Below are 11,665 nucleotides of genomic sequence, written 5' to 3' on the forward strand. Positions count from 1 at the left end.
TTGTGATGATCTTCTTGTGCTGGAGTCGCAAGCACCTTACAGCTCTTACACCATCAATCCTCTCCACACACTGAAGGGAACTCTGGAAATTAGGTGACTGGCCTGAGGCAGGACAGGAACTCAGGAGTGAGAACAAGAACCAAGCCAGTATGGTCTGGCCATCTCTGCACTCTGCCCACACCTTAGTGCCACACAGAGTGGCACTGAGATGCAGGGGGCAATTACCCACAATGCTGTCTGTCACCTCACATCCCAGATGGCCCAAGTCTCTCTCAGACTGTATTCAAAAGGCTCTGTTCTTTGAATGCAGACAAGGTACCCATGCGCGTGGCTTACTCTCTGCACCCAGAGGGTTTTCCTAGGACTGTTAACAGTCTTTCAACATTCTTTTTCCCTGGGCCCAAAAGTATGTGTTTGAAAAACATCCTCCAGGGCCAGGGTTCTGTTCTGCCAGGAATAGATACTGTAGCCAGTCAGCTCTGTGTTCTTACTCTTGCAGGCTAAGAGCTGTTTCTCTCTGTGTCCTCCGCTACACAACTCTACAACTCTCTGGCCAAAGAAGTAAACTTCCAAGTAATCACCTTGTGAAGCACTCCTGGCATCCATCCAATGGGATGAGTCTTCATGACTTGCTTCATCCCTGCTGCCTCTCAAGTGAGGGTAACCTAAGGTCTCTTCTCTAATAGATACAATATGGCAAGTCACAGGTTGTCACTTGGGGATTGTGGGGACTGGAGCTTCCCTTGTGAGTGTCACAGACTGGGGGATTTCAACTCTTACCTTTTCTTACCCCCCTCACTCCCCAGTGCTCTCTCCTGTTGAGCCTTCACCCTGAAGGAAGTTTCATATTTTGAGTGTGCTTAGGGGAGCTATGAATGACAGGAAACCAGGAAACAGATGGCTTTGGCCACCAGTGTGTGAAAGCCTGAGGGGAGCTCCATGTTATTCGAGTTTGAAAGTGGGACATTTGGGAGGCGGAGGCAGGTGGATCTCTGAGTTCTAGGACAGCCAGAACTATAAAAAGAAACTTTGTCTCAAAAGACACACACACACACACACACACACACACACAGAAAGAGAGAGAGAGAGAGAGAGAGAGAGAGAGAAAGAGAGAGAGAGCCCTTCAATGAAGCCATGACTAACCCTGCTCGCAATGAGCAGATAGACACAAAGCCAGGTCAAGCTAAGTACACCCAGGTTCCTGATACTTAGAAACTGTAAGATACCAAGTATTTGTTCTCTCTAAGCTGCTAAATTGGGGGGCTATTCATTATACAACAATAAATAACTCACAAAACTCTTGATCAAGGAAAAAAATGTTGGTCCAACAGATGCAGTAACTGAGTCTGCTATATAAAGCATCCCTACCCGTAAACCAAACACGAGTACCACTACACCATGGCCTTCCTTGTCTTCAGTCTGGACATCTCTAACTCCCATAACATTTGAAAGTACTTTAAAGATAAAAAGTTTTGGGTGGAGAGCAAGCCAACACACAAACTAAGAGGAACACAAGTTGATGGCAATCTGGAAATTACATATCTCAAATCTTCAGTGTTATAGTGCCAAAATGTCTGGCAAAAGAGCAGTCAGAAAGAGAGGTGTGTGCCCCAAGATGCCCCTTTCTGGCCTTTCATGAATTCTCGCAGCCAGGGTTTCATTACAAGAGCAGGACCATGGCACCACTTGGCCATTTTCAAATCTGCTCTGACATCAGAACGAAATTCAGCTAGATAAACCTGGGACCTAGCCAAAATAAGTAGTACTTGAAAAAAAAATGGAGCTATCGACTACCACCACTTTCTTTGAGGCCATATATGACTGTAATGTGAAGAAATAAAGGCCTTTGTTATTTTAAAGGGCAGGGACAATTGGAAGTTCTGCAGCAGACAGTTACAAAATTTTCCACCCTTGGCTTTCCAAAGAAGATACCAGCTTTGGGAGCTGGGTGTGGAAGGTGTTGCTTGGAAAGAAAACTAATCCCAGGGACAATGTAAACCAACATTGCCTCACTTGTCAGAGAGCCTAAAACAGACTTGGCTCCTTACATTGTGAACTTAACTCTTCTGGCCTGTTCCTTATGACATGGCTCCTTAAAACCACAGCGCTCCAAAACTAAACATGAGGCAGGCATAGAAAGCTTCAGCGTTGTCTTACAAACAGATCTCTCCCTCCCTCTCTCTCTCTCTTTCTCTCTCTCTCCCCCCTCCCTCTCTCTCTCCCTCCCTGCCTCTCTCTCTCTCTCCCTCCCTGCCTCTCTCCCTCCCTGCCTCTCTCTCTCTCTCTCTCTCTCTCTCTTTCTCTCTCTCTCCCCCACCCTCTCTCTCTAGCTCAAGCACATGCGTATGGTTTTGAATCAAAATATTATTAAGCAGCTCTCTGGTTGTTCTAGAGTTCATTGTGTAGAGCAAGCTGGCCTTGAACTCATGGAAATCCAACTGCCTCTGCCTCTCAAGCACTGAGATTAAAGGTGCACACCACCATACCTGGTACAACCAGTACATTCTCTTTTTCTTGGAGTAATTTTGAATTGAAGTTATTTATTTAATTTTGTTTGTTTAATGTATGTGTGCGCATGTGTGTTAAGAAGGATTGCATCTAGAGCCTCTCATACACTGTTGTTGTTTTAAATCATCTTTTTTGTTTGTTTGTTTGGTTGGTTGGTTTGGTTTGGTTTTTCGAGACAAGGTTTCTCTGTATAGCCCTGGAGCTCACTTTGTAGACCAGGCTGGCCTCCAACTCAGAAATCCACCTGCCTCTGCCTCCCAAGTGCTGGGATTAAAGGCGTGTGCCACCACCACCCAGCACCTGGCATTTTAAATCATCTTTAAACATCCTCCTTACCCTATCTCCTAAAATCTACCTTTGCAGGGGCTGGTGAGATGGCTCAGTGGGTAAGAGCACACTGACTGCTCTTCCAAAGGTTGTGAGTTCAAGTCCCAGCAACCACCATGGTGGCTCACAACTATTTGTAATGAGCTCTTACTCCCTCTTCTGGAGTGTCTGAAGACAGCTACAGTGTACTTATATATGATAAATAAATAAATCTTGAAAAAAAGAAAAACATGCCTTTGCTTCTCCAGTACTTTTGCTCTTCTCTGCCTGGGACAGAGCAAAAGGACATTCCCATCTAGGGTGGGTTTCCTGTACCTCATGCATAGATTGCTTTAAAAGTATTTTCTTCTTTTTTATACTGGCTCATCCCACCCCCTCTTCCTAAGTCATTATTCCTGTCACCAACATCAGAGCTGTCTGGGGCCATAAGGATGAGCAGCTCATCAGCGAACTGGTTTCTGTTGTATGTGAGGCGATGTTCTATCCTGTCAGTTTTCATATTTTTTGACGACACTGCTTGGTATTTCTCCCTCAATAAGCAGAGATGAGTTAGATCAGTGATCTGATGGATAAGCATGAAATTTTTATTTTAAAAAAGGAGGACATCATCCTGAACCTCGTGGGGAAAAGGAAAATAGCCCCCAGTGTCTTAAACATCTTCCAACAAATATATCAGCACAGCACAGCAGAAGGTAATAGGAATGATAATTTAGAAGGCAGAAGATGAGGTCTTGAAAAAAATGTATGTTTTTGAAAAGGAAAACGTTGCTTATTCATCTTTATTGCTTTGAGACAGATACTCTAAAAGGAGGCTGGGGACTGATGTGAAGGGTAAACTAAGCTTGGAAGGAAAACGGTGTTTGTTTGTTTGTTTGTTTGTGTTTTCAAGACAGGGTTTCTTTTCTTTGTGTAGCTCTGGCTGTCCTGGAACTCACTCTGTAGACCAGGCTGGCCTCGAACTCAGAAATCCGCCTGCCTCTCAAGTGCTGGGATTAAAGTCATGTGCCACCACTGCCAGGCAAAAAACGGTGGCTCTTATTGCAGGTCGGATGGACAGATTCTTATTGCACTGTCTGACACCACCTTGTTTCATGGGGCTGGGCTCTTCAGATGCATTAACAGGAGCACAAAAGAAGAACTCTAAAGTGGAAGAAAAGAGCTCAGCGAACCTCTGAGATAAAGTAAATAGAAGAAAATTAAAAGAAGCCCAGGTCTTCGAGGAAAGGGAATCCAATTAATTGTCTTAGATTTCAGAATCAGCCTTTTCCTAGATGGGGAAACTGAGTACCAGAGGGAATTACTTCTGTTGGCATTCAACCTTCAAACCTTTGAAAATCTCTTAAGCCCCAGCACCCAACTGAGACAGGCAGAAGAACTCAGCCAGGAAAAACGTCGTTTAAAATAGTAAGATTGCAGACACAGATTCAACGACTCAACTTGTCACTTCCCTGCATGGGAATTCATAATATTCATGATATTCCTTTCTGACTCCTGTGAGAGGGCAGAGGCCCCTTAGTAACTTCTGACCAGTCCGGGGCAATCAGACAACGCGCGATGCCCAATGCCTGGAGCAGGGTTAAGATTTGACCAAGAACAAAAGAACGCTTGCCAATCAGAAAAAAAACGCTACCCCAGAAGGAAAATAACCCCTCTTTGTGTCTCGAAAGCCCTTTAATTAGCACATGCCCTGGTTTCTAACTCGCGTTAAAACATTTCTATGTAGATTCCAAATGGAAAGATCAAATGGTTGCTTCTGCAACGAAGATGGGGTCTCGGAAGGCCACACACCTCAGAAAGAAGGGAAAACGGGACAACCGAAGGCGCTCTGTAAACCCTACAGAGAGTTCCGAGGCCCTGGATCTCAGGTTACTTTCATAAGCATTCCCCTCCCAGAGCTGCCTTAGAGTTCTCCAAAAAAACTCCAGAGCCTCTTGGGCTCTCCAGGCTCCCAGCAGTGTGCCCGGGAGGGGTGGCTGGCTCGTGAGTGCCGCGCACCCCCCAGCTCTGGGCCCTCTCCTCCGAGGGTCTGCACTTCCTCCCGCCACAAGTCCGCCCCTCCGCCGACTCGGGTTTCTCCCTCCAGGCGGCCCCCCTTTTTGTAACTGGGGGAGGGAGAGGGGAATTGTGCCTTCACGTGGTCGGTTGGGGTAGGGGAAGAAAAAATGATCCTTAGTCGCACCCCTTTCTCGACTCACATTGATGCTAACCAAAATCCTCCCGCCCTAGGCTGCCAGGCAAGGCTAACGTGACTCCGGGTCACGTCTCTCTCTCTCTCTTTCTCTCTCTCTGTCTCTCTGTCTCTCTGTCTCTGTCTCTGTCTCTCTCTCTCTCTGCCCCGGCGCCGTGCTATTCTCAGCTTCTCGCCAAAGCCTTCGGCGAATGCCCCCCTTTTGCTCGGGAATGTGTATTTTAGGGTACCCGGAAAAGGAACCAATCTTTCAAGCAAGTTCCCTTTCTGGTGCGGTTTTTCTCCCCTGAGCAAATTCTGGGTAAAAAAGTTTCTCCTAACTTTTCTCTCTCGGTCCTCCGCCCCTCCCCTCAGGAATCCGCCCAGAGCGCTTTAAGCACCGCCTTCCTCGTTTCCCTCGGCCGCCCCTTCCGACTTCCACCCAATCGGAACGCGTCCACAGAGAAAACAAAGCTCGCGATTGGACGTCCCGAGGGCTCGGGGCCCGCCCCCGGAGTGGTTTGTGAATGGGGGGAGGGGAGGGGGCGGGGCGGCCCGGAGCCCTGCGAGCCCGACGCTTCTTCTTGCCACCAGTGCGGCTCCCAGGCGTTACTCTGCGGTCCTTCTCTGGCGGGCGGTGGCGGACGCAGGGAGTCGTGGGCAGGGACTGCGCGGGGCAGGAGAGGCCGGTGTGTAGGCAGGCCGCGGGTGCGGGAGCCTCGGCGCTTTCTCGGATTCCGCGCAACTACGTTTCCAAAACCAGCTTGCCCCAGCTCTTACCTCCGGAGCACCGATCGGACTCAGAGCGAGAACGAGCCGTTTGACTTGAAACTTGGGGCCGACCTTCCTAGGAACTGAAGGAGGCTCCAGAATCGGGAGAGGCGGCGGCGGTGGCCCGCGGGGCCTCAAGGAGAGAAGGCGGAGCAGCACCACCGAGGCGACGGCGGGGGCGAGCAGGCAGGGACGCGGGGCACTGGCCTGGCGGAGGCCCGGCTCGGTTTAGGGGACGTGCGCCTCGGCGTGCGCCCGGGGCTCGAGAAACTTGGGCAAACTTTGAAGGGTAACCGGAGACGCTTGTTGCTCGTCGCCGCAGAGAAAGCCGCACCGTTACGTCTCGGCGGGGAGGGTAAGGCGACACCCCCTCCCTCGATCCCCCCCTCACACACACACACACTCCAGGCCCAGGAGTTTGAACCCTCGGCGGCCGCGTGAGTGCCACGCGGAGGCGGCTGCGGCGCCCCCCTTGGCTGGCGGCCTCGCCCCCGCTGTGCAGGCACCCGAGCACCCTCGGCTCCGCGCCGCCCACAGCCCGGCCCCGGCGCCGGGAGGACTCTCATGCGCCGGGCGCGGCGGCGCCTCCCAGCATCCAAGCCTCTCCCCATCGCCTCGTCTTTTTCCTCCAGCTGAGAACGCCGCTGCACTCGCGGCCGGCGATGCGGGGCCCCGGCACGGCGGCGTCGCACTCGCCCCTGGGCCTCTGCGCCCTGGTGCTCGCTCTCCTGGGCGCGCTGCCCACGGACACCCGGGCTCAGCCGTACCACGGCGAGAAAGGCATCTCGGTACCGGACCACGGTTTCTGCCAGCCCATCTCCATCCCGTTGTGCACGGATATCGCCTACAACCAGACCATCCTGCCCAACCTGCTGGGCCACACGAACCAAGAGGACGCGGGCCTCGAGGTGCACCAGTTCTACCCGCTGGTAAAGGTGCAGTGTTCTCCGGAGCTGCGCTTCTTCTTGTGCTCTATGTACGCACCCGTGTGCACCGTGCTCGACCAGGCCATTCCTCCGTGCCGCTCCTTGTGCGAGCGCGCCCGGCAGGGCTGCGAGGCGCTCATGAACAAGTTCGGCTTCCAGTGGCCCGAGCGGCTGCGCTGCGAGAACTTCCCGGTGCACGGCGCCGGCGAGATATGCGTGGGGCAGAACACGTCCGACGGCTCCGGGGGCGCCGGCGGCAGTCCCACCGCCTACCCTACGGCTCCCTACCTGCCAGACCCACCTTTCACTGCGATGTCCCCCTCAGATGGCAGAGGCCGCTGGTCTTTCCCCTTCTCGTGCCCGCGCCAGCTCAAGGTGCCCCCCTACCTGGGCTATCGCTTCCTCGGTGAGCGTGACTGCGGTGCCCCGTGTGAGCCGGGCCGTGCTAACGGCCTCATGTACTTTAAAGAAGAGGAGAGACGTTTCGCCCGTCTCTGGGTAGGTGTGTGGTCAGTGCTGTGCTGTGCCTCGACGCTCTTCACCGTGCTCACCTACCTAGTGGACATGCGTCGCTTCAGCTATCCAGAGCGACCCATCATCTTCCTGTCGGGTTGCTACTTCATGGTGGCGGTGGCGCACGTGGCGGGCTTCCTGTTAGAGGACCGTGCCGTGTGCGTGGAGCGCTTCTCGGAGGATGGCTACCGCACGGTGGCGCAGGGCACCAAGAAGGAGGGCTGCACCATCCTCTTCATGGTGCTTTACTTCTTCGGCATGGCCAGCTCCATCTGGTGGGTCATTCTGTCCCTCACTTGGTTCCTGGCCGCTGGCATGAAGTGGGGCCACGAGGCCATCGAGGCCAACTCGCAGTACTTTCATCTGGCCGCCTGGGCTGTGCCAGCGGTCAAGACAATCACCATCTTGGCCATGGGCCAGGTGGATGGGGACCTACTCAGTGGAGTGTGCTACGTGGGCCTGTCTAGTGTGGATGCACTGCGGGGCTTCGTGCTGGCGCCCTTGTTCGTCTACCTCTTCATCGGTACGTCCTTCCTGTTGGCCGGCTTTGTGTCTCTCTTTCGCATCCGCACCATCATGAAGCACGACGGCACCAAGACGGAGAAGCTGGAGAAGCTCATGGTGCGCATCGGCGTCTTCAGCGTGCTCTACACCGTGCCGGCCACCATCGTGCTTGCCTGCTACTTTTACGAGCAGGCCTTCCGCGAGCACTGGGAACGCACCTGGCTCCTGCAGACCTGCAAGAGCTACGCTGTGCCCTGCCCTCCGGGCCACTTCTCGCCCATGAGCCCCGACTTTACAGTCTTCATGATCAAGTACCTGATGACCATGATCGTGGGCATCACTACCGGCTTCTGGATCTGGTCGGGCAAGACCCTGCAGTCATGGCGTCGCTTCTACCACAGACTCAGCCACAGCAGCAAGGGGGAGACTGCGGTATGAGCCCCGGTCCTTACCCCACCCTTGCCTCTTCTACCCGTTTGCAGGAGGAGAGGCATGGTAGGGAAAGAACTCTTGAGTGGGGGCTTGTCTCCGGAAGCTACCTGCCCCCTCCACTGACCTTTAACCTGGAAGTGAGAAGTTATTTGGAGGTGAGAAGAGATTTGGGGCGAGAGATGGTTTTGAGAGGAGGCCCAAATGAAAAGGCAAAGGCAGTGGCAGAAAAGACTTCTGGCTAAGACTTGCAGGACGATGCTAACTGTGAAAGATAGGGGCCGGCTAGGGCCTAAGGGAAAGGTTGAGACCAGCAGAGAGAGAGAGACTTCAGGCGCCAGAGATGAGCCAGGGCTGTGAGTCCCATCCCCTGCTGCAAGGCAAGTGGTTGTCCTCACTCGAGTGAAGAGGGGCGGGGGAGGGAGATACCGCTCTGTCTGCAGCCTGGGCTTTGTGGCCAAGATGGGGGACCCCCTGCGGTGCCCTTGTCAAGCGGTGGTCAAACCATAATCTCTTTTCACTGGGGCCAAACTGGAGCCCAGATGGGTTAATTTCCAGGGTCAGACCTTACAGTCCTCCTCCCGGACCCCCTCCCGCCTGTTTTTCCTTCCCTACTCCTTTCAAGTCTAGTAAAATAAGCATTTGGAAGGCCGGGGAGGCCTGCCCGCTAGAGTCCTAACGTGAAGATGGGAGAGAAGGTTTCGGAGAAGAGGCCAGTGGTAGATACAGTCTGCTACTTTTTTTTTTTTTTTCTGCTGCTACTTTTTCATTTTCTAGGGAAGGCGGGAGGCAGAGAGAAAAAGAATCTTTTATTTGGTTTCATACCCTGAAAAGAAGTGATGACTTGTTGCTTTTTAAAACAGGAACGCATTTCCCCCGCTTGTCTTTGTTGTAAGAGACAAAGCGGGAAACAACAGTGTCTCCCTGAGGAAAGGCCTAGCTGTGAAGACAGCAGCTTTTACAGGCAAAGCAGCAGAAAGCTGAGGTTTTCCTTTGGTTGTTAATTGGGTTGAGATAAACATGCCTTTCTAAGGAAAAGTGAAGGGCGGCTTTCATACCCATTCAGCCACACGTTCTGACTTGGATAAAGGAAACGCAAGGAGTTTTGTTATTTGTTTTAAACAGATTTAATTCAGAGCACATGATCTAATAGACTCCGTTTGTTTAATGAAATCTCCCTCCGTTCTACGTCCCCATAATACAAATTTTGATTTTCTGCCCTCTTCCTTCCGTCCAATTTGGGATTTTGGCTTGTTTTGTTTAGTTTTATTTTGTTTTGTTTTTCCTCCAGACAGAGTATTTCTCTGTAACCCTCGCTATCCAGGACCTGGCTCTGTAGAGGCTGGCTTTGAACTCACGGGATCCACCTGCCTCTGCCTCTCAATTGCTGGGATTAAAGGCATGGTCCACCAGGCCTCTCTCCCCTTCCCAATTTGTATCTTTCAAGACAAAAGAAGAGGCATAATGTTCACGTTAGAAAGATAAAAGACAAAAATTTTAATTTAAAGGTTTAAAAGCATTGTACCCTCATTTTCTTGTTCTAGAGATTTAAACAGGTATGAGACATATGCGCTGATCCTCTCTAAGGTTGTATGAGGTGTTGGCAAGAGAAATGATACTGAAGGAAGAGGAGAGTTTGAACCAGGTTTCGAGAAAGTCATTAAGGGAAGGTGAACTTCAAAGTGATTCTGGAGTTCTTTGAAATGTGCTAGAAGACTTACATTTATTAATCTTAAATCGTGTACTTTTTTTTTTTCCTGCAGTAGAAGTCTGGTTCTTTGGCATAATGGTGTAAAACTGAGCAGAGCATCATGGGAGTTAACTTTTACCCTACCTTTGACACTGACTGTCCTCCAATTTTGCAATGCTCTTCAGTTTCTCAGAGCAGTTTTTAAATGCCAGCTAGGGGGGTATATCGGGAGTACAAGTTACTTCATATGTGTCACATTCAGTTGAATGGAGCTGCTTTTACAATTAAAGTGATCTTGTATTTTTTAAACTTTCAAAGTGATCTCTCACCTGTCAGAATTTTTTAAGCTGCCACTACACAGGTTTGGCATCTTTTGTGTTTTATCTCTTTAAGTGCATGTGAAATTTGTAAAATAGAGACAGTGCAGTATGTATATTTTGTAAATCTCCCATTTTTGTAAGAAAATATATATTGTATTTATACATTTTTACTTTGGATTTTTGTTTTGTTTTACCTTTAAAGATCTACAATGAAGCCCCACTTTATCACATGTACAGATCACAAATAAATTTTTTAAAAAATACAAAGTGGATGTTTATTTACTGTTCTTGAGATAGTAAACCAAGGAATAAAAACGTTATTGTGGAAAAGAGTGTAGCGAGTGTGTGGGGCGTCTCCTGTCCCACAGAAGAGGATGGTGCCTTAGAGAGGGTCACAAATGCTTTTGGGGTTGTTGTGTTCTTATTCTTGTTTCCTATTTCCTACTCCTACCACCACCTCCTCATTTACCTCTAAGCCAGCTGTTCTCAACCTGCCGGTTGAGGTTCACATATCAGATATCCTGCATATCAGATATTTACATTATGATTCATGACAGTAACAAAATTACAGTTATGAGGTAGCAAAGAAAATTTTATGGTTGGGGTCAGCACAGCATGAGGAACTGTACTAAAGGGTTGCAGCATTAGGGAGGTTGGACCCATTGCTCTAAGCCTTCTCAGGGAAGTTTTTGAGGACCTGCTAGAAGTCCAGAATCCAAGTCTGATCTGTAGTTTACTAACCTTAGGAATCTAAGCTCGTGTTTGAAAGGACTAAAAGATATTTTTGCTATTCCTACTTTTCCATTGATTTTTAACCCTCTTGGGAAATGTGTGTGTGTGTGTAGTAATGCACCTTATCTAAATTATTGATATTTAAATGCTTTGAATTCCGGTGGTAGAGAAAAGTTTGCAGATGCTTCCAGATAAGAGCAGGGGGTCACCTTTGTGTAGAACACTCAGCAGGAGGTTTCCCTGTTTCTTCTAGGTAAATTGAAACAGGCTCAGCCGCCCTCTGAGGGACAGTGACTCAGCAGCTCAGCAGGAATAGACTCCACGCCTGACCCTGAGCTGGCCGCAGAAGCCACTCTGCTCTTCTTTGCTGCTCTCATTGAGGCTAACTTTGGAACCAGACTTGCCTGGGTAGCCTCTCGCTCGGGGAAATGGTGAAGGCGTCTCCTACTCCTAGTTCTAAGCCTCCAGAGCTTGCCTCTTGTTTAAACTCAGGAGCAGATACCCTGGCTCTCCCCAAAGCGGACAGTGCACTGCTGTCTTTCCCATTCCATCACAGGCTGGAAGTTTCTGTAGTTCTAAAGTGTAACAGAAACAGCTCTGGTTCTGTTCTAAATATCAGGCTCACACAGGGCCAGTGTCTTTTACAAACGGAAAGAATGAAAACCAATGACAGACAGCTCTCTCCTGGAGGAGAAAGGCTACCTAGACACTGGTGCAAAGCTGCTTTGTTTGTTTGTTTTGTTTTATGAGTCTCCTGGGTTCTGAACAAAGATCTGGG

The 11,665-nt window shown here is 50.1% G+C and overlaps 1 protein-coding gene across 1 annotated transcript; it reads left to right on the top strand.

Moving 5' to 3' along the window:
* Positions 1-6,007: 6,007 nt before the first annotated feature.
* Fzd7 (frizzled class receptor 7) lies at positions 6,008-10,418 on the top strand. Its single transcript, XM_031367612.1, has one exon. The coding sequence runs from the start codon at positions 6,436-6,438 to the stop codon at positions 8,152-8,154; it is 1,719 nt and encodes a 572-aa protein (XP_031223472.1). The 5' UTR covers positions 6,008-6,435; the 3' UTR covers positions 8,155-10,418.
* Positions 10,419-11,665: the final 1,247 nt, after the last annotated feature.

This window comes from Mastomys coucha, unplaced genomic scaffold (assembly GCF_008632895.1).
Source record: "Mastomys coucha isolate ucsf_1 unplaced genomic scaffold, UCSF_Mcou_1 pScaffold14, whole genome shotgun sequence".
Taxonomy (NCBI): domain Eukaryota; kingdom Metazoa; phylum Chordata; class Mammalia; order Rodentia; family Muridae; genus Mastomys; species Mastomys coucha.